This window comes from Acipenser ruthenus, chromosome 7 (genome assembly GCF_902713425.1).
Source record: "Acipenser ruthenus chromosome 7, fAciRut3.2 maternal haplotype, whole genome shotgun sequence".
Lineage (NCBI taxonomy): Eukaryota > Metazoa > Chordata > Actinopteri > Acipenseriformes > Acipenseridae > Acipenser > Acipenser ruthenus.
Window position 1 is genome coordinate 7,410,914 of NC_081195.1, and position 23,491 is coordinate 7,434,404.

Genomic DNA, 23,491 nt, shown 5'->3' on the forward strand with positions numbered 1-23,491 from the left:
TGCTACGGCAGGGTATCTGTATGTATGTTATTGACATACCAGTACTTTTCTTCTATCTGGGACTGAACTGGCTGTAACTGCAGTTTAACTGCTCTTTGAGATCTATGGTGCTGTTAAAAAACATGTTTAAAAAAGATCAAACGTGGGTCTTTGTTCCATTGATAAGATTGGTAGATTACAAAGAGGACTGCACGATCCAACTGTGAGTCCCAGGGATAGCCCTGCTAGTATCAGCGTCATCATAAGATAATCCCTGACTTTCTGGAGCAGAACATCACAGTCAGATCTGTTTGTTCCCACAGTGTGAAACCCCATCTTCATGTTTAGTCACTACAGGCCACCCTTTTTTATTCCCCCACCAGGTAGCTGCTGGGGCTTGTGTCATGCTTTGATACAGAACCAAGACTCGATTGCATGTGCTGAAGAGAACACATGGAGCAGTTTGTTGTCTGTTAAATGGGAAAGGGGAAGTTCAGGAAGTTGACATGAATGTGCATAGCCACCCATTGATTACAACCCATGATTACATTATCTTTAGACGAGGAATCTGAAGGTGAAGCAAAGAATAGAAATCAGGGCCCCACCTTTTCCCCCAGAGAATAATGAAGGAGTCGAAGTTCAACACTCTACCATGAAAGATGAATTTGAATGATTATTTTAAAGATATACCATAACGGCATTGACGTGAAAGGGTTAAGATGATTGGAATTTCCAGATCCCAGGAGAACATTTCAGAATAGGGAGCTCTACTTTAGATTCTCTCAAATGTATCCAATTGGAATTCATTGATCTTTTCAACAGATTACTGATCTCTACTTTGGATACAAATCTATCCTTAATACAGATCCAACAAACACACTGTTCCCAAGGTTTGTATTTATTTTTTTTGACAGGCACTGTTCAGGATTGTTACTAAACATGCACCCTGACCAGAGTGCTCGTGAATTTTACCAAATCATATAAATGTTTTAACCATTGAATAATTTCCTGCACTCTGAAACCCAGTTTAGAATATATAGAATACAGGGGTGTCCTAGAAAAACCTGATAACCCACTGTGAACAAGTGGTTTGCAGTGTGCAGGTGTAGTGGTGATGCAGTGCTCCAACAACAACAAACAGAGTTCATGGTCCAAACAGTTCTTTTATTTTGTTTGCACTATTTGGCTCTGTTAAATAATAACGCTGGCAACTACACAGCAATATGTAGTTGCACAGCTAAATAACACAGGGTTTCAGTCCCAAAACAATAATAAACAAAGGCAATGTACAGGCAAGGCTTTGCGTCCTTTCGTGGTCCTCCTGTGCTGGTGGTGAATACACAATTATCGTGACTGGTGCAGTATTTGTAATCCGAGTGTGATGCTGTCTTGACAGCGACAGCTCCAGGATTGTTAGCTGTCTAATAATTATAAATAAACAGTTAGTAACAAAAACACAAATACAAAGCACTCACGGTTTATACTTTTTTCTGTCCTTTACAGGTCTGTTTGCAACCATAACAAAGGAACAGATTGTATTGCCACAGCACCTAAAATACCCTTAGTGACGCCCCCTCCGATAGCTAGTTCAATCACGTCTCCTCCAATTCATGACTGACACATCGCTTACCCTACTAGGGCGATGACTTCTTCCGACTGACCCTGGAATGAACTGCCGAACCATCCAGTACGAGGCACACTGTTCCTGTTATACGGCACCCTCACAGATCGGGAGGGAGATTGTTGACTAGGATTCATTCGCTCTATGTCACACCCACATATTTATTTTCTATAGATTACCTATCCTGCAGATTAGCTGATATGAACCAGTAGAAAAAAGAACTCTGTATACTGTACTGCTGGAACAATAAGCGCCAAAGCAGCAAGCATTCGTTTAAAAATAAAGGATCTGAATCACTGCACTTGTATTTTCAATCACTTACTGCATCATACACCTACTATTAATTAGCCCTTGACAAGTGTCCCCAGTAATGGAATAGTTTGGAGCTCTGTGCATTCTCTAATGCAGTGATTAGTTGTAGCCTATTCACAGGGTTTGCATGTATTTACAAGCATGATTGATTAATTCCCAAAATTAGGGAGAGTAAAGAATTGAATATCCTATGTCTTGGACAGGTTGTTATTTATGCTGTGCACAAGAAGGCAATGAGAAATTGAATCTTGCTTCCAGTCATGCGTAAGATAGCATCCCGTCTTCAGTTCCTAAGCCCTTTTTCTGTGGCTGCAATCCAACATGAAATAAAGTATTATTCCCCAAAGGCCATTTTAAAGTGACAGGACCCACATTCGAATATACTTACTAATATATTGTGGTTTTGTGTTGCATTGCTTATATTAGTTTTGCTAATAACCAAAACAAAGCACCATATTTTCCAGACTTTAATGAACTCCTTACTAGGTTATTTTTTCTCCTTTCAAAAACATACAAGGTAATTAAACACTGAAGGAAACACATGCATTGGCCAGGTGGGTTGTTAGTGGTCATCCTCATGTGTAAATTCTGTTTATGTAACAAGTACAATGTATGGAAGAGAGCAACGCAGCGCAATTTGGAACAGTGTGATTCAGTCAGTGGTTCTGTCGCTGGATTTGTATAAATGCAAGATACATTGCAATGCTATATCTGCCCCATAGTAAACGTATGAAGTGGGCCAGCAAAGTTGAAAGTCCACCACATCACATGATCTCTTTGGGTTCAGGAAGAACTCAGAATGGGTCAGCAGCTAAGATTTTACAGGCTCAGAAAATGCCAGGAGGATTCTGACAGGGAAAAAAATGCTATCGTTGGGAAAATCTTCACCTACAGACATATACTTTTACATAAATTGCAACTGGAGTCATCAGTGCAAGTTGTTGTCTCTTGTAAGTTAAAGGACAAGCACAGAACTGAAGTCAAACAATCAAACTCCCCAGGTAGCAGTGTTTATGGTACCTGGTCAGAACAAGAACTCCTTAATTCTTCATTTTCCAATCAGAGAGACTTTAAATGCATTTTGTTTCTCAAATTAGTGGCACTTACTGTATGAAGTGCTGACATCACACACAGTGCCCTTAGAACACTGATGGGTTCTTCTTATAAATTAGCCTGCAGGCAGAAATTCTGAGAGCATGAATGGGCAGGCAGACATCTGCTGTGGCCCTTTCTAAGTGTTGCTGTGGTTGTTCTTATTGTCATTACAACTTAGGGCTAGGAGCAGCAAAGGGGAGGCTGGATCGGGTTAGCGCAGCTGTTAACTAAATTTCTGGGAGGCCAGCCAGTTCATAACCTCCTCTTCAGTGAGCGATTGACATCGCTGACAATGAAGGGATCTCCCTGTTAGAGAGAATGCCAGTTCATAACCTCCTCTTCAGTGAGCGATTGGCATCGCTGACAATGAAGGGATCTCCCTGTTAGAGAGAATGCCAGTTCATAACCTCCTCTTCAGTAAGCGATTGACATCGCTGACAATGAAGGGATCTCCCTGTTAGAGAGAATGCCAGTTCATAACCTCCTCTTCAGTGAGCGATTGACATCGCTGACAATGAAGGGATCTCCCTGTTAGAGAGAATGCCAGTTCATAACCTCCTCTTCAGTAAGCGATTGACATCGCTGACAATGAAGGGATCTCCCTGTTAGAGAGAATGCCAGTTCATAACCTCCTCTTCAGTGAGCGATTGACATCGCTGACAATGAAGGGGTCTCCCTGTTAGAGAGAATGCCAGTTCATAACCTCCTCTTCAGTGAGCGATTGGCATCGCTGACAATGAAGGGATCTCCCTGTTAGAGAGAATGCCAGTTCATAACCTCCTCTTCAGTGAGCGATTGGCATCGCTGACAATGAAGGGATCTCCCTGTTAGAGAGAATGCCAGTTCATAACCTCCTCTTCAGTGAGCGATTGACATCGCTGACAATGAAGGGATCTCCCTGTTAGAGAGAATGCCAGTTCATAACCTCCTCTTCAGTGAGCGATTGACATCGCTGACAATGAAGGGATCTCCCTGTTAGAGAGAATGCCAGTTCATAACCTCCTCTTCAGTGAGCGATTGACATCGCTGACAATGAAGGGATCTCCCTGTTAGAGAGAATGCCAGTTCATAACCTCCTCTTCAGTGAGCGATTGACATCGCTGACAATGAAGGGATCTCCCTGTTAGAGAGAATGCCAGTTCATAACCTCCTCTTCAGTGAGCGATTGACATCGCTGACAATGAAGGGATCTCCCTGTTAGAGAGAATGCCAGTTCATAACCTCCTCTTCAGTGAGCGATTGACATCGCTGACAATGAAGGGATCTCCCTGTTAGAGAGAATGCCAGTTCATAACCTCCTCTTCAGTGAGCGATTGACATCGCTGACAATGAAGGGATCTCCCTGTTAGAGAGAATGCCAGTTCATAACCTCCTCTTCAGTGAGCGATTGACATCGCTGACAATGAAGGGATCTCCCTGTTAGAGAGAATGCCAGTTCATAACCTCCTCTTCAGTAAGCGATTGACATCGCTGACAATGAAGGGATCTCCCTGTTAGAGAGAATGCCAGTTCATAACCTCCTCTTCAGTGAGCGAATGGCATCGCTGACAATGAAGGGATCTCCCTGTTAGAGAGAATGCCAGTTCATAACCTCCTCTTCAGTGAGCGAATGGCATCGCTGACAATGAAGGGATCTCCCTGTTAGAGAGAATGCCAGTTCATAACCTCCTCTTCAGTGAGCGATTGGCAGCGCTGACAATGAAGGGATCTCCCTGTTAGAGAGAATGACGCCTGATGGCAGACAGTAGGCAGGACGTACTGCATCTGATAACTCTCAGCTGTGGAGAAAAGTCGTCTTTAATTATGATGAGATGTCTGTGCATGTCTTTGTAGTAGAATAGCAAGGTGTCAGTTGCTGATATCATTAGAAAGAGCCATGGCTGTAAATTATTCATTTTTTCAGTTTGTTTTGATATTCAATGAACCCCCTCATTCATTTGAAATTATACCAGAAATTATCATATATGTGTCCTTATTATGCCAAGTATTCAACTTTGCTTATTTTCCTTGCTGAGGTTTCTTAATTACAGTATTAGGTATGTATGTAATTCAAATCACTATCAGAACTACATAATTTTTCTCATCGCACAGTTTTTATTTGAATCCACCCAAAGGTAATCATCTAGAAAACAATGATGTACACATGTTCTTCAACACAGTTAGGAAATGAAGAGTACTGTTCACATCCCAAAGTGCAATTAACAGGCTTCTGTATGTTTTAGAATGCAATTCGAATCTAAACAGGTATAAATGGAAATAATTGTCACAACCCCTGCCTCTTAATAAAGGGATCCATATGTGCTTTAGATAGTAACACATATAAGACACCTGTAAATAGATAACTAAATAAATAAAAAAAACTACAATTCAATTAGATCAACTGAAGGAGTTGAATACCAGTCATTTATTAACTCACTTCATTCTTTTTACTGGGCTTTTATCATTTATGATGAAAATTGCCTTTTTTTCTTCCTGCTTCACTCTTATAAATTAGCTAGCTCTTTGATGTTCCAATACTGAGTACCAAATTAGTCACCTTGGTACTGAATTAACTAGCTTTATGATAAACTCAAGAGTTCCCAGTATTGCATTAGCTGGCTCTGTCTGACAACAGTAAAGGGTTGTGATGTATAACGGGGAAATGGTTTGCTTGGCTCTTGGAATTCAGACCTGTGTACACCTTTAATGCACACAAAGAAAGTCTTTGATTCCCCAAGGACTTTTAATAATAACTCAACGTTTCTTTTCTCTTAATTGGAAAACCTGAGGCGTGAAATGTATTGTTGTGAGGATCCACTTTTATCTGTGCTGCGCTGAGTGACATAAACAACTTGGCAACACTGCTTTCATAACCCCATTTTTTATTTTTATTTTAATTAGGAGCAAAAAAGGTTAATTGAAAACCTCTCTACCATATGTGCGCTACCAATCCAGGTCCCCGTTTCCAAGGAAGAAAGTATGTAACTTAATTAGATTTGAATCATGCTCATCAGAATAACTAAAAACAAACAGTGCATATTTAGTGCAACTAGATTAAAAAAAAATTAAAAAAAACGCCTAGCAAGAATAAAACAAGAATACAAAACTAAAATGCTTTGGCCCATTTGCCACAGTATTTTTGCAAGGTAATTTTGAAGTTTTCCCATGGTTTTCCCAGGATTATACTATGTATTTTATACTATTGCCATTTTTTAAAAATATGCTTTACTATATCTCTTGGCTTTACAATGCTTACCTATGCTGTAAAGTTAATGGCAATATCTTGGAGACAGTGCACAACCTCTGCAGGGCTGGATACATTCTGGATTCTGCTCTCAAAGAGCAATGCCAGCTCTAGTTGTTTTAAACACATGTCACCTGCAGCGAATCACACAAAACTGAACCTCACATTTGCTCTTGTATGACATTGTGCTGAACCAGGCTGAATCCAACATTTTTGTTTTTCGAAAGGTTAGAAAAAGATCAGTAAGTATATCTGTCAGAAGCACACAATGCAGTTGAGCATTGGCTGTCCTATCAGGCAGTGAGAGCACAGACCTGCACAAAGTGTGACATTACTTTCCAGCTTTACTATAAAGGCTGCTACACACCAGACGCGATGCGATAAAATTAATAGAACTTCTACTTTTTTTTTTAAAAAATTTAGTCGTCACCAATGGGTTTTATCCCGCTTTTCTCCCCAATTTGGAGTGCCCAATTATTGGTTTTTTTCCACTTCATTATAAATCTGTGGTCATTTTTTCATCATAACTAGAAAATGTATTACAAAACATAACTTATACAGGTGATGCAATCCATTATTTGCTATAATGTTTATGCACAGTTAGTAGTCTAACTTCGATTTGCTGTTGTTTACTTTTTCTTCTTCTTAGGAACATGTCAAGAAGAAGGTGTGGATATGTTGGGTGGATATGGTGTTCATTTCCGTATTCTGAAAGAAAGAACAAATGTAAATATACCTCTCACAAGCCTGGCTGCATAAAAGCCTGGACTGGTTCTCTCTATCTAAGCGGGGGTCTTATCATCCTTTGAGATGTTCTTAGCAGTGTGCACCATGGGGAAAGCAGATGAGTATTTATAGAAGTAATTGACACAGAAAGGTTTGAGATCTGAGGAAAGTTCCAATGCTATGGTCCTTGATCCCTGATGCGCTGTGCAGTGCTTGAGGTTTAGTGGCTCACTGTGCTAGTGTTCAAGTCTTGAAGAATAGGTTTGCTTGAACCCAGTATTAGTTTGGTAGAATTTTTGTGTTCCATCTCTTTTTCTATGCATTGTAATTTTAAAGTTGCTACTGTACTTAGAGTTCGTTACAAAACAAAGTGGACTGTGTCAGTAACAGCTACAGACTTATTTGCACAGTTCATTACTATGACTACCATAACTCGGTGGCCTCACATTTTTGGTGATCCTCAGTTATTTGAACTTTTTATTTTCAAAATCTTTTGGCATATTTTGCTTTCTAAAGTAGTAGTTTTTAGTTAAAAACTATTTTATTTAGTTGCTTTTTGTTTAAAAAAAACACAGTTTTATCTTTTTCTTTTGTTCTCTCCCTGCATGTGGTTTGTTTGGAAGTGCAGGAGGGACATTTCTTTGTTCTCTGTGTACTCCGAGATAGGGGTTTTTCTGTTTGATGTTTCCATAAATGTTAACGTGTCTCGTTGTACTCTCATTCTCATGCTCTGCTGAACCTAATTGGCATCGTGACCCGTTCATTTAGCTGGGTCTACTGTTTTCCATTCCTACCACTCAGAAGCACTAGAACGTAAGTGCATTTGATGGAACTGTGATTGTGTTTTGCCGCTCTAGGGTATAAGGTTCACACAGCCTCTCCTTTAAAAAAACAAAACCAAAAAAAACCTGTTTGTTTGGTTTTTTTTATATCGAGTGAGGCAACCCAACTGGTTTGGTTAACTTTTGATTTAACGGATAGTTATCACTAGAGTTTGGCTGCTCCTGTCATATCAGTACACTGATGAAGACATTAGCCGTTCTTATAAGTTTTAACTCTTACCAAATATGGTCTGTTATTATAACCCTGTTCCTGGCATCACTGTTTTAGGATCCTTTGTCCTAGATTTTTGATGCAATGGTCTTCTGCATTGTCTGCAGCAAAAATTGGTTTACATGAGTTTATATTGAAGCTAAGTCTTACATGTCATGTGAGCATTTATTGTGGGCAAAGTAACTGGGAAACAAGGAGACAGTTGGGGTCTATTCGGTTGATCTATGTCAGACCTAAATGCTGCAGTGAAATCATTGAGAAGGTGAGAAAACCAACACGTCTAACATTGCGTGCGATTCTTTTAAGCATATTTTTCTCTAAAATGGAAGTCATATACTAGGTTCATATGCCTAATTTAATATATAAATAATAGCAAGGTCATTGTTTATGTCAACTGAATAGACTGCATTTAAAAAGTGTTGTTGTCGTTTCGCATATCAGAGAATTCTCAAGCAGTGGGTGTGAGGGAGTGCTGGGTGGAGATAGGATCCATTTATGTACTGGTACGATGTATACCAGTGACTCTGTAGGATATTACTTTTTTTCCTGCAAAGTTCATATGATGAGGAGGATGGTGATAAGCATTAACTTACAGTACAATAAGAAACTGCTGCGACAATACTGGGAAAGAAAGAGCGCTAGATACTGCAGATAACAAACTCAGAAGAGTTTTGATGAGATTTTGAAGACCTGTACTTGTTTTCAATGGATTTACTAAGCTTGACACACTGTCTAATAACTCGTATCACACTTTCCACAGTTTCCAAGCCTTGATACAGTGCACAGTTGGTGTGAAGACAGATTGACACTGTTTCTAAATCTTGGCCTGCAGCTGTACCAATGTGGAGCCTGATCTCATCAGCTCTGAAGGATGGATGGGCCTGGACAGTGCATAAGAAAAAAAGGGAAAAAAAATTCAGTTACTTAGCTGCAGCAACAATCACAGCTGTGTAAAAAAGGCTCCCCTGTCCTCGGTCTCCACACAATTCCAGCTGTGTCCTGCGGGCCTGGTCTCTGTGCTGCAACTTTGTCAACTTATTTTAGAGGTTTTTTTTTAATGGGATCAACTCTTAATTAAGTTAGAGGTAGCCCTCCTTTAGTGCGAATAGATTCAGTTCCTTCAACCAATCCTCATAACTTATACTCTTTAGCCCTGTGATTATTCCAATAGCTCTTCGCTGGACTCTCTCCAAAGCCACAATGTCCTTTTAGTAATGGGAGGGTCAAAACTGAACACAGTATTCTGTGCTGTTCCATGAGTATCTTACATAACCTCATTATAACCTCCCTTGATTTTCACTATATACTAGTATATAAAGTAGCTATACAGCATTCTGTCAGCATTTCTGACTGTGACATATCTACAAGAGTAAAGTATTTCCCTTGATGAGCTAGTTCTATTCAGAACCACCCATTGGGTATTTGAATCCTGCATTAACCCTAAACCAGTGCCCTACTTTGTCTTCAGATGTGACATTAAACGATAGGTTATGGATGGAAAGTATAGGCTCAAATGGGGCCATAGTGAGAGCCTCCAATACCACATCTAGACTCCAGTCGGGGAGGGCGTCAATGGGGACATGGCATGCGGATATAGCTGCTAGGTACACTTTCAGTGTAGAGTGGGACCTGCCCGTCTCCAGCAGATTTTGCAGAAACTATAAAATAGTTGCTATAGGGCAATCATGACCTCTGGTTGTACCTCCACTTGTAGGCATACAGTGACCTTGTGGAGGAGGCCCTAGCATTCTGCAGTATACTGATGACCAGAGTCTGCCTGGTACTGGGTGCCAGAGAGTGCCTCTTGCCTGACTGAGGAGATCCATGTGCAGTGGGATCTCCCTTGCAGCAGCTGGCAAAGATTTGCAAACCGGATTCTTCTGGGCCATCTGGGGGCCACCAGGAGAACTGTCGCCTCCTCTCTCCGAACTTTCTCTAGGAAGGCCGGGAGCAACGGTACTGGCATGAATGCATATAAAAGCACTCTGGGACACTCGTGCACAGGGCGTTGATGCCTATTGGACTGCTGCAGAGGTGGAGGGAGAACCATAGGGGGCAGTGAGTCGTCTCTGTTGTCTTTGCACCAGTATTAATTGGTTTTTGGCCTTGTTGAGGGTGAGCCCCAGTCTCGCCAGATGCTCTGTCATAATTGCCGTGTGGGCCACTGCTCCTTCCTGCAACTGGGAGTAGATCAACCAGTCGTCCAGGTAATTCAACACCCGGATCCCCTGCAGCTGCAAGGGAGCTTGGATGGCATCCACGCACTTTGATAACATGCAAGGGGCTAAGGAGAGGCTGAATGGCAGCACGGAAAACTCGAAGATGCTTCCCTGAAAGGCGAAGTGGAGGTATTTCCTGTGCATAGGACAAATAAGGACGTGAAAATGCGCGTCCTTTAAGTCCACAGTGGTAAACCAGTCACCCGGCCGGACTGATTGGAGGATGTGGCGATGTGTGACCACCTGGAACCTCCTCTCCCTCAAGAACCCATTGAGGTGTCTCAGGTCTAGGATGGGGCGAAGGCCCACGTCCTTTTTTGGCAGTAGAAAGTATCTCAAGTATCTCGAGGTGGGTGGCTTGCTTGAGAAGTAATGTTTTTACTTCTTGCTTGACGGCCAAGACCTGGAGAGGGTCGTTCATGGATGTAACCGTGATCCCTCAAAAGGGAGGAGGTCCCACGCAGAACTGTAGTGCGTAACCGGTTTGTATGGTGGCGAGCACCCAAGAATCTGAGGTGCAATTGTGTAGCTTGTGTTGTGAGAAGGGGTGGGTCTGAGGCTGCAAGCCTTCAGGTGCCCTGCTGGGGCTGCTGAGGCTGGGGTGGAGCCTATCTTGGAGGCTGTCTAAGGCAGTTCTGTGGGAACTGTCTCCTGGAGAGCTGCTGAGTTGGGGCCCCACGTCCGGCGTTTCCCCATCCTTGCGGGCAGCCCCGGGTATTAGCTGCCGCAGAAGCCTGTAGGTGATGCCTCAGGTCGCAGTGGGGATCGGAACTGTCCAGGTAACCGTAGTTACGGGCGGACGCCAGCACTTTGTCCTACCTTACCGGAGCACGAGAAGGGAGCATTGCACGCCCTGCCCTTGGAAGCCTGAAATTTGTAGCAGCGTAACAGAGACCAAGTGCAGCTCTGAGGCTACTGGCTCAGGGAGAGGTGCCGATCGCAGGATGCCATCCATGTAGGCCGTTAGGAGACCTGTCGTGTTGAGCAGGAACCTTACCTGTGGTTTGGCTGTGTACGCTTATTTGAGGTGGGCCTGTGATCCTGCATTGGCCGTTAGGGCATACATGGTCCTTGGACAAACCTCCTACCGGTGGGACTCGCACCAGGGCCGCTATGCTGGAATCCACCGGCGGGAATAATGCTAGTCCTAGTGCCTTCCAAGGAGGCCAGCGGGACTGCATGTTTCGAGACACTAGCTGCCGAGGCCGGTTGGTGGCGTCGAGGCTCTGGAGCACTGAGGACGTCGAAGCACCTATGCACCGAGGCTCAGAGGAAACTATGCACCGAGGGCACCGATGCAGGGAGCGTCCAAGCACCGGGGCACACCAAAGCACCGAGGGCGCCGAAGCACCGAGGCACCGAGGCTCTAAGGTGCTGATGCACCGAGGGCACTGAGTGCACCGAAGGCACCAATACAGGGAGCGTCTAAGCACCGAGGGCACAGAGGCACCGAGGACGCTGAGCGTCGAGCGTTGAGTGTCGAACGCTGAGCGTCGAGCGGCGAGGGCGGCGAAGCACCAAGGCTCTGAGGAACTAAGACACAGAGAGTACCGAGGGCACTGAAAGCATGGGAACCAGCAGCGTAAGCCGCACATATCGAGTAGACGGGTAAGGTCAGCCCAGCAGCATCAATTTGACAGCGGCTGCGGCAAGCCGGGTCCCAGTGGAGGAAGCATCTCTCTTTTTTCTCTTTGTTGTTATTATTTTTTTTTAACTGCAAAAACCAGAGGAAAAATACAGACAGCAGATGCTGTAGGTTAGAAAGCAGACTACAGTCGCCGAGCGATGTAGGGTGTTGAAAGTAAGAAGATTCTTTTTTTTTTTTTAAACGGAGTGCAGTTGCGCAGCATTTCAGCTCAGTCCTCAGAAGTTGAGTTTCTGATTCCAAGAAGCGGCAAGCCGACTTCCAGCAATAATTGCAGTGAAATTTAGCAGAAAACTCGAAGTGAGAGCTATTTTACAAAGAATCATTCACGCAACTGGATAGTTATACCTACCTTACCAACATGATTGTGAGAAGCAAAAGAGAACTTGATCTCCGCGGAGTGACTACTTAATCCCTGTGTAGGCAGGACCGAGGATGTCACTCCCCGGAGGGGCCTATCGGCAGCTCTGACATAAAATGCTCAGTAAATGCCTGACCTGTGGCAGGCCTATCCCAAAAGTGTTGCTGTTGGCATACAACCCAGCAGTCCCGATATGGTCGAGACAGTCCCGATTTCCCAAAAGATGCCCCGAGTCCCAATGCATAGGAAGAAAGTCCCGATATTTACACATAAAAAAAAAATCCCCCCCCCCCCCCCCCGGAGACAAGTGTCCCACTGAACAGTTTCCAAATGTTGACAAGTATGTTGTTGGTTGTCTTCGAATTGAAAGGGAACCAAGGCTTATCTGTGGTATCCTGACCAAAATGTATTTGTTAGGAGGTAGTGTTTATAACTGCAGTTGAAAAGTCTGGATGAACAGCAGTCACCATGTTTTTTCCCCCTCACATATTGAAATACACACTCACACACAAATATCTGCAGAATCAATGGTTGTCTTACAAAGCAGTAGCATCCTTAGCCCTAGAGAGATCAACAGAGACAGCACTATTAAATATTAAGCAGTATCTGTACTCGGACTGCCCCGGGTTAGGAGAGCTCATACTGAGAGGTTCACTCACCAGTGGCACTGGCTCCAGCAGGAACCATTCTGCTCAATCCCCCACGCTGAGCCCCAGCCCTTTTATTGCTTCTTGATTTGTTTCAAGAGGAGAAAACAAGGGCATTATACACAAATTAAACATTAATGTTTTTCTATTATTTATTTTGACATTTCTACTGACGGACTGCTTGTCTGATTTTACCAGCGTGCCAAGAATGCAGAGCCTGGTGATGTGTCAGTGATGAGCTCTCTGTCTAATACGATCACCGGATCTGCCTGTTACAGGATAAAAGAAAGGAAAGAGGGAGCCGGGTTCAAAAGAGCGTAAACCAAGGCTTTGGAATCTATTTGCACGCTTCCTATTAGCATTAGTAACATTATCACCGGCTCTCACCAGAGACTGGACATTTAACACATGCTGTGCCAGTCTGCATTATGCACAGTTAAATACCTTAAGAAGACTTCATTTTAAGGTCCAGTACTAAGATTGTAATTGCACATGAAATGCATACATGGTACATTCAACCCTTTTTACCTCTCGGTGGGCGAACATGCTAGTTCATATTAGCTGGACTATTAGTATTTGTTCAATGTTGTTTAATGAAAATGAGTGTTATGTCTGGGGTTTAACATAACTAAGTGTGGAGTGCATCATTAATTAAATTCACATGATTTCAAATGACATTTTAAAACAATTCCTAAGAATTTTAAAGGACCTAGCATGGATAGGTAAGGTTGGGCGACTTGTGGACGTGTGGAAGTGTGGAAAATGTCTTAGAAATGGAAAGTTAAACTAAACAAAGTCTTGGACTTGAAGCTTTCCATTCAACATGATATCATCCCAAGCAGGCACTTATAATAAAGACAATTACAAAACTATATACCCTTGTAATGACTTGTAGCATCAATGCCTGAGAGAGACGACAGGCAATTCCAAGTAAATGTTCCCCAGCACTGAAACTTTGATAACGGTGCTACTTGGATTGAAATTCTTTGTTTTATTCTTCAAGGGTTGGAGCCTTTCTATCTTTCCTTTTATATTGTTTCGGATGCAAGTTCTCTTTGAGTACTATGTTTTTATTTTTACACCGAAAAGACTGAATCTGCTTTTTTATGCAAATTGCAGCTTTGAAAGCATAAGTATGTGTTGACAAATTGGTTGTTTAGCTATTTACTAGTTGTTGTACTTGTTGAGTATCCCTGTACAAAAAGATACTTGTGTTTGTGGCATTTTAAAGGCTTTTACTTTCAATAGCAAGGTTTACAAAAAAAATCTTAGAATTGCATAATAATATAAACTAGTTTTGTGTCATTTTTTTATTTGTGCTTTAAATATGTTCATTTGCACCTCTTCCCGCCTTCCTTGTGAGCTCTATCATTGACGCTGATCGCAGGGTGGAGCTGTGGTCCTTAAGGTGAAGATTAATGAGGTGCACTGGCAGAACTTACTGAGGATGCTTGCTTAGCTCCAACCCTGCAATTCTTCATCAGTGCTGTGCTACATGTATAGGAGGAATATAATGATACCTGTATCTGTGTGTGTGCATGGGTGCGTGGGAGTGTCAGCAAACATGCATGCATCGTAAGTCATGCTGCTGATCTTTCCTAACTAGGCTTGTGCTGGCTTTCCTAATGAAGTTATTTGTCTGCTTTATAATATTGCAGAAGATCAAGTGCCATCTTTAAAAGAAGCAAGCAGAAATGGGTTAAAGGAGATGAATTTGAAACAGATGTGTGATTTTTTTTTTTTATGAGAGATGTCTGGCCTGTCCTTGTGACAGCTTCATTAAAGTTCTTCAAATTGAGTTGAGTAGCTTGGCTCTAGTTCCCAGTAGAATAGCAATGTTATAAACCCTTTAAATGTTTGCTAATGTTCTTTTAAATAATGCATCGCTAAATTATCCATAGTGTGACTAAAATTCCCTTTAAAGGTGTTATTTTTTTTTGACGTAGAAGAGAATTTCTGGGTTACTCTTAAAGGGTATTTGTTACATAAGAGGGCACACTTGTTACCTTATTACCTTTTGAAAAGTTTAGTTGTGCTGTTGGTCTACTTACATATATGACCACAGAGTTTTAATCCTATAAAATATTCTAATTTATTGCAAAGCCCTTTCTCATTCAATTGGCTGTCACATTGAGCAGAAACTCTTACTGGCATTGGCCAGTGTCTGAAGTGATCCAGGTAAACCTAGAACCAGCAGATGGACTTGTTTCATTCAAAGTGAATGTTCTACTGCAGCAGAATTACATTTATAGCACTATAGGTCGGTCGTGTCCGACATGTCATAAGCTGTGAGAGTATTTGAAACGCTGCTTTGCAAGTGCAAGTGCCACAAACAGCAGGAAAAAGCTTTGGGGCAGATAATGGATAGTTGGCAAACTTTGAAGACAACAGATGCTAAGTGGCTCTGTCTTCCTGGTACCCAGAGCACTGCGACAGATGCAAGACACTAGTTGAAGCACATATGATGCAAAGTGACTGATACACGGGTCTCAGCTGTTTGTTAAGGAGCTTGCAGGTGTGTGGTTTCGGGGGAAGGAGATGCACAGAGTGGGTGGAAGTTCAGGACTCTTACATAACTGTGTTTAGTGATCGCAGGCAGTCAAATTCAAACTGAGCAACCAGAGGCAACCAATCCACAAAACCACTCAACCACTGGGCCTCCTGTCACCCATTCTCCTGAGATACCTTGAACGATTTCCAGGCTGAAATACTAGAAGACTGACTATTTTTATGCACAGTGGATATTTCCTAAATAACCACCAAGTACTGTTTTACATAACTTAATGTATATTGAATCCATAATATAGTGTTATGTCACTTTGCTACCCACTGTCTTTTATGCATATGCTATTTCTTGCTCATTGTCTCTCCATTGTCTATAACCCTCTAATCCAACAACGGAAGCAAAAAGAGCCGTATATACTCCTTATAAATGATGAGCTATAAATAAAAAATCCTACCCTAGTCCTTAGCATTCAACCCTTCCTACTGCAAATTCCTCATTTTACTAACATGATCATTTTTTGTTCTTGTTTCCTAGATGTATGTTATCTTTTAGTGACTCCTACTAGGCATGTACCAGTTCCTAAAATAATGGAAACCATTTCACGTCTTTCTTCAGTGGTCTGACACTAAATCCAATGTATAAAAACACCATCATAAAATAAAGTCACCTAAATGACAAAATCATTTGCAGAGCCGGTGCCTACTTGTTGTTTTCATTTAGGAATAGATGGTTATGTTTTCCACCATCCCCTGATGCAGTACCGCACCTGCATTAGCTATAACTCTTCAGCTGCAGTACCTATTAGGAGCTGTTTATAAATGTATCCATTAGGGGAAAAACAGCATGTCATGGTCTGTTGCCTTTGTTTAATTCTAAGATGACTGGCAGAAAGAAGATATCAGCCTTGTCAATCATTCACCAGGACTGACAACCTCTTAACACCATCACAGGGGGTGTGGGGGTTATGCAGTGGGTATTTCTGCACTATTATGAAGCATCTAATTAAAAATGCAAAGCTTGCCCTAGTCAGCAAGAAGACATGCTTTGATGGATAAGACATCTGCTAATACACAGGAGGATGGATCTTCAATCCAATTGGTGGATTGCAGGGCACAGTGATTTATGATTCGTCTGATGGATTCAGAGGGGTTAGCAGCTGGCTAAGTCACCCAGCAGATACGATACAGTACTGGGGTAGAGCTACGGCAGTCTGGGTGTTACTGCAGCAGAACGTGTTGCTAGAGAGAGTGCAGCTCCCATTTGCCAAGTTCCAGGTGCCTTTGTAAAGACATTGCCAAGCATAAGAGGCAAACATCTGGAGGAGTACATGAGATTATTTACTGCTGACCATGGTTTAATATGCTGTGATCCAACGTGAGAGTGTAAGCAAAGTACGTATACAACGTCAAGCATTGCTACAAAGATTAATCCTAAGCTTGATATTGCAATTGTCTTTTACTTAACAATCTTCCTTTACAGTACATTGTCACTGCAATGCAGTGGTTCTGTACGAAGGGCAAATGGCTTTAGCCATTGGTAGAATGGTAACACTGTGGGAATATTTTAACAAAGCAATGGTGTTACAGAGGTATGAGCCAATACATAGTTTGTTATTATTGCAATACCATGGTATCATATCAAGACCACACTGTATTATATTTGCTTCAAGTCTATTGTGTTGCTTTTGCCAATAATGATGTGGTCTGCCAATGGTACTGCAAGGGTTTATTCCTAGGTACACCGGTAATACAATTATATTACAATGATTTCCTAATGGGAAAGGGTTTTTTTTGTTTTGTTTTAATGTTTTTTTCCTATAGTTTTAGTGGTGTTTCTAGTGGGTTGTAACATAATCATACAATACAATGGCTTTGATTTGAAGGGCGACAGTACAGTAAAAAAATCTTCACGTAATCATTTTTGTATATCTTCTGTATCAGGATCTGTTTAAATCATTCAAATAGAACCCAGAGAATCAACATCTTGTTTGCTGATAGTAGAGGAGTAGATTAGTTTATGTTGCTATAGTTACACAGCACCTAACTTTAAAATACCTTGTGGTACATTTGAAATGTCTTCAGTTGCCCCTTTCTCTAGTGTCTGCTGTGTGAAGCTGAGTGTGTGCAACTCGTAATAATGTAACTCATAAGCAGACAGTCAGCTTCCATTATTTAGTGCTTGCTTCTCATAAACCACTTTAGCAAAATGTAGTGAAAAGTGAGCGATAACGGAACTGGCTGCAGTCAGGTGGAATATTAGTTGGCTGGGAATAAACTCACCATCTTGAATAATACCAGTTTAGAGGCCTGAGCCAGACTCCACACAGGGACAGTGGCAGATGCCAGCACCCCAAAGAGCAGCTCTCCACAGCGGGCTACCTGTGCTGTGCAAGAGAGGTCAAAGGTGCTGGGTGCTCAGGGAGTGATAGCTCACAGCAGAGGAATGCTTCTGCAGCGGTTAGCAGGGAATTCAAAAGGCCCCTGAAAGTGGATATATCCAACCCAACTTGAGAGACTCTACTTCTCTCCAGCATTGACCTCTAGAGATTCCTGAGAGATACCTCTGACCTACAGGCGATGAATGCACAAGCACACACACGCACAGACTCAATACTCGCTACAAGTAGTACAGATGAAAAAAATGCAGCACAACCGAATTGGGGCAAGTCATAAACCATGAGAGATGTGGGTCAAAAGTACGGTGAGAATAACCAGGAATTTAGCAACTGTCCTAAAAAGGAAAAACCAAAAAAAGTTTACCTAAAATACATGTCAATCAGCTGCTAGTAACCAGATGAATGGCCTCCTTTCATTCGTAAACTTTCTTATGTTCTTAACTTTTCGACCTTAAAGGAAAATATAATATAATGGATGGCAGTAAAGGGGTTAAATATTTTATTTGACATTGCAACTGGGTAGTTATAAACTTATATCATTACATCTATATACAAAAAGAGAGACTTCCCCTCTGCGATATAACCTATTAAATATAAATAATAAATTATTGTCTAAAAATTGCTGTACAATGAACACACTCTCTGTACTAGGTGCCTCAGCTGGCTGAAATTGCAGTGAAATGACACTGATTAGTGACCGTGTTTTGATAGATATAAGAAATATGTTCAAGTATTTTGTTCATTCTTTCAGTGTGATGTCATTTTAATTGGTTTTGTTTTTTGCCTGCCAAGGCATTGTTACTAATGTTTCTGCTTGATTAATATTTTCATTGTTGTTGTGAGGTTATTAAAGTGAATCATAAGCCAAAGATTACTATATATTTATACTATGCCTGATGAAAAAGCCTCTATTATAGCTTGTAGGTGTAAAGAATCTTTGCCTTGAAGCTGATGAGTTAGTGGCATCAGCATAAGGCACATACTTGCCTATCGACTATAGAGTTTGCTCTTTAGCTGCTCTTCCCTTTCCATTCCATTCAATTCAATGGGCTGAGATTGCAATGGTGTACTTCGAGTGTTGCTGATCATTTATGCTCTTACTCAAAGCTCTTGGTGTAAAAAGACCTTACATTTCTTTACTAACAAATTAAAAAATAAAAATGTTTAAATGCCAACATATAAACATTTAATGTAATAAATCATATTATATCCAACAAACAATATTTTATCACACATGTTCCACATTGTCATAACTGACATTCATCTTTATGAGAAAAGCCACTCCTTCGACCTTTATATCTTTATTAGTTTTGTTTACTGCGTCGGTTTTTCAATATGTGATGGTTTTAGAGGATTAAACAAATATCACGCTGGATTTTGTTCTTGGTTTAGAAAATCAATGTGTGTTATATTATTATTTTCAATGACTGACTCCTTTTTTAACAGCGGTCTAGAACAGTCTCATGAGTATCAAACACGTAAGAGGTGTGTGAATAGGGACTGTCATGTTTTTATCTTGGGTAAATTGGTTTCTTTACACGCAGAGAGAAATACATCAGATGTAATAAGCTATTACTTTGGCTGCAGTAGAAGCACTTAATGGGCAGAAAAATAGACTCTTCAGCCGCCACATCATCATACAATCTGTTGTTGTTGTTGTTATTATTATTATTATTATTATTATTTTTATTATTATTATTATTATTAATAATAATAATAATAATAATAATAATAATAATATTATTATTATTATTATTATTATTATTATTATTATTATTATTATTATTATTATTATTATTTTTATTATTATAATTAATAATAATAATAATAATAATAATAATAATAATAATAATAATAATAATAATAATAATAATAGTATTATTAGTCATAGAGTGATACAGGTTTATTTTCTTTAATTTTAAAGCAAAATGATTCTTTGTTTTTGTTTTTTGTAATGCAAATATTTATTACAGTGTTGCAGAATGTAGAAAACAATAAGAAAACAGTGACATGTTTTGAACGTAGAATAACTTAGACTTCCGACTGCTAAGACAGAAAGGGCAGGATTCTGTCTCCTACACATTTGCTTTAGTATATATTTTGATCCACATTATTAATTGTATTCAGCCCACTTCAAGCTTTATCCCACTTGCTCTGGCGTGTCAGTGGAGATTAGTTTCCTTTGCAAGCCAGCAGGAGCAGGGTTCATTATACACTGGATCCTGGGGGACCAAGATTCTTCCGAGCAGACAGAGCAGTTTCAATGACTGTCTGACGGATCTTGCTACTGCAGCGGGCTTGTGTTCTAGAGGAGCTGTCAGGGAGGGCAGTGTAGACATTAGACACAGCAGAAAAAGGGTGCCAGCCTAAAAAAAATGAAAAAACAAAACCACTAATAGCATAAGATTTCGTTTTGTATTATTTTGATATTTATTGACTTGTGCTCGGCTGTGTTTCACTCAGTCAGCAAAACTCAATCTCTCTCTCTCTCTCTCTCTCTCTCTCTCTCTCTCTCTCTCTCTCTCACTCTCTCTCTCTCTCTCTCTCTCTCCATCAGAAAGAAAGGAGAATAGCATGTTACTGGTTAACCAATCAATTCAAAGTGTCCTTGAAAGCTTAACACAAAAAAACACTATCACTGATCCCTTTCAGGAAAACTGTTACACTCACTTGTCTTTTGTCTACTGCTCACCTATGATTTGTAAATAACATCACTGCCATTTTGTTTTGTTTTATGTCTAACATGTTGGCAGATAAAACAATAAGAAACTCAAGCAGACAGATGTTTTATATGTTGCCTTCATCAGTGTCCACTTGACTTTCTTGTAGTTTCGCCTCAAAATATATGATTGTGATGATGATGATGAGGAGGAGGAGGAGGAGGATGATTGATTCATATGTTTGCAATTGTCCTGAGTTCTCCAGCTCCACTATTGAGTTTTAATCATTTCCCCTAGTAGCTTTTTCTGAGTGGCTTTCAGTTTTACTCAGTGTGATTTCCTCTTTCCTTCCTTCTAACTCAGGTCTCAGCTGCATGTGACTATTTGAAATGAGAAAAAACAATGAGAAAAACAAATAGAGTGTTTTACCCTGAAAAAACCCAGGCAACATATATTGCACAGCGGCCTGCCACATTAGAATACCATTGGAATTACAAAACATTAAAATGTAACCCAATTGGTCACATTCTATCAAAGACCGTACAGTATCTGCCATTATCCTACCACTGTCCCGCAATACAGAAGTGTTGGATTTCCATTTTAAAGCCAATGTATTGCTGTTAGAGATTGTTGGTAAGGGAAATTGTTTTAAGTATTTATAGTTATTTACTTCTCCACACTTCTCTCCTTTGGCAGAATTGTAGTTACCCCATTTCATTCACACTTCAGTTGATGAAAACTTCCTTAATATCATTGGAGTAAAGCACAGTGAAAGCATGGGGAAGCATTATAAAGAATAGCGAGGTATGGTAAAGCGTATAAATAATAATGGCAGACCAGGGTAAACTACGGTAAATGCATAGTATAACCATGGGAAAAGCATGGTAAAACTGCCAAATTACCGTGCACATGACCTTGAAAAGAACAGGCAAAAGCACTAGAAAAATGGTCAAACGTGGTGTAAAGACACAAGAAGAGTAAACTTTTGTAAGGGAAGGTCAACACAACCCTGTACCCTGTTTTCAGATGTTGGATTTATTGAGATTAGCGAAGTAAGTTTTTGAGTAGTTGTAGACACCATGCTGTGCCAATACATGCACCATGGTTGGGTTCTGACTGATGCTATACTCAGAACCAAGCATGGTGTGTATACTGTATGGAGATTGTGTCTTGGCATCGTCAAACCAGTGACCCGCTCTTGCCCTTAGTAAAATGTGGATGTTCGGTTTGTAATGATGTTTCAAGATCTATTGAGACAAACAACTTCTGCCCTCCAGATATCAAAGTACAATGAGACAGAATGAATTAACCATTGGGGCATATGCGGCCTGTCTGTAATGAATGAATATAAATAAAAAATGAACAGCGAGTGAAATGTGTAATAAAAAGAAATGATGTCGATGATGAAGATGATGATGATGATGAGGTTTACGAGACGTGTGAAAAAAAGGGCAAACGTAATGCTAGGTGACAACAGGGAAAAAAGAAGGGCAAACGTAATGCTAGGTGATAACAGGGAAAAAAGAAGGGCAAACATAATGCTAGGTGACAACAGGGAAAAAAGCAAACCAAAAGAGGTGATCACATTTCACCTGCTGCGGTTTATTCTGTTGCAGTAATATTGTAATTGAGACAGCAGGGGGAAATAGACTTCAAAAGCTGTGCATTAAAGGTTGTCTTTACTTGACATTGTTTTGAATGTTTGCGACTGGTTCCATTGTACATTTATGGTTGGTTTCACAGACGACTATTAGCACTAATTTTACTAAAGGTATTGTAGGGGGGTTATCCAAACCTAGTAAATGAGCTGGTAATGCATGTTCATTTGTAAGGTAACTAGAAGATAAAATGTGTAAGTGTACATTCTGAGGACTGTAAGAGCTATGTGACTAATGTTAGCATTAAAGTATGGTACAACATAAAAACATGTTTTTGGATATAGAGAAAAGGGCTAGAGAAAGAGCTAGATTCTCAAAGCTACTGTATTTACTTTAAATCGACATTTCAATTACATACAAGCATTCATATTTCACTCAGTGAAACAAATGACGATTTGGAGTAAAAAGCTTTGCAAATCTAGAGCTATATAATAATGTTTGGTATAAGTTGACTATCTGTCTATCTATCTATCTATCTATCTATCTAAAATTGGTATGGGGTAAGGAAAAGCAGAGTAAATATATAAAGTAAAACACAACAAACACATGGTAAAAGGACTGCTACTCCAAAATTTCTGTGTCCAACTTTTTTAAGGGTGATTTCAGGTCGTCAGTATACCAGGGGAAGGTAGCAATGAGACTTAACCATAGAGGATCAGCCTTGTTCGGCCAAATGGCCTTTCCCTGTTCATAAAACTCCTGGCACTCTTGTATTGTAGCTCCTGTGACTCACAAGTGCTTTTCTTCTTGTTCACAGGCCGTCGAGACCAATCTAGCTTCTAAGGACAGCCACTGGGTTTTCGTAAATGAGGTAAGGGAGGCTTTTTTTCCAGCAGACATTTATTTTGTGACCTAACTATGTGCTTTTTTTCTTCTCTGCAAAGGTGTCCAGACTGCTTCCTGGTTTAAGCTAAGTAATAGATTTGCTGAAGTTACAACCTTTCTGCTTTAGAATTCTCAACGCATTGTCTTCTCCTGGAAAAAAATTGTCCAGGAAGAGTTTCTTCTTTGTGTACAAATATTTTATTCTGGGGTTCTTTAATCTTCTATTTTCTGGCAGAAAAAAAAAAAGTTTTATGGCCTATAGTTTTATTTCGGTGTACTATTTTTGTGCGGTTCACTTTTTACCCCCCAAAGTTTTTTGTTTTTTTTTATCCATCCACTTTATGTTATTAAAAACAGCAAAATCTTTTCCAGGTACTGTATTTATCGGATGACAAATGTTTCCTCCTGCTCATGATAAAGCATACAATAATACAATGGAAAATGAAATAATAAAAAAACAAAAAATTAAGAAGCATCTGAATACTATTATTTTATCACTTAAGATTAAGTGATGGTGATATCTACTTGATACGTATATATAAAAATATATACATTACAGATAAAGT

At 40.4% G+C, this 23,491-nt stretch overlaps 1 protein-coding gene across 2 annotated transcripts in view; it reads left to right on the top strand.

Annotated features, from left to right (window-relative positions):
* The window catches only part of LOC117414865 (glutamate receptor ionotropic, delta-1-like), a 269,999-nt gene that overhangs the window by 189,836 nt on the left and 56,672 nt on the right, over window positions 1-23,491 (top strand). For both annotated transcript variants that reach the window (XM_034024697.3, XM_034024696.3), the window contains exon 5: window positions 22,858-22,911. In XM_034024697.3, the coding sequence (XP_033880588.1) occupies window positions 22,858-22,911 (54 nt within the window). The remainder of the gene's footprint in view (window positions 1-22,857; window positions 22,912-23,491) is intronic.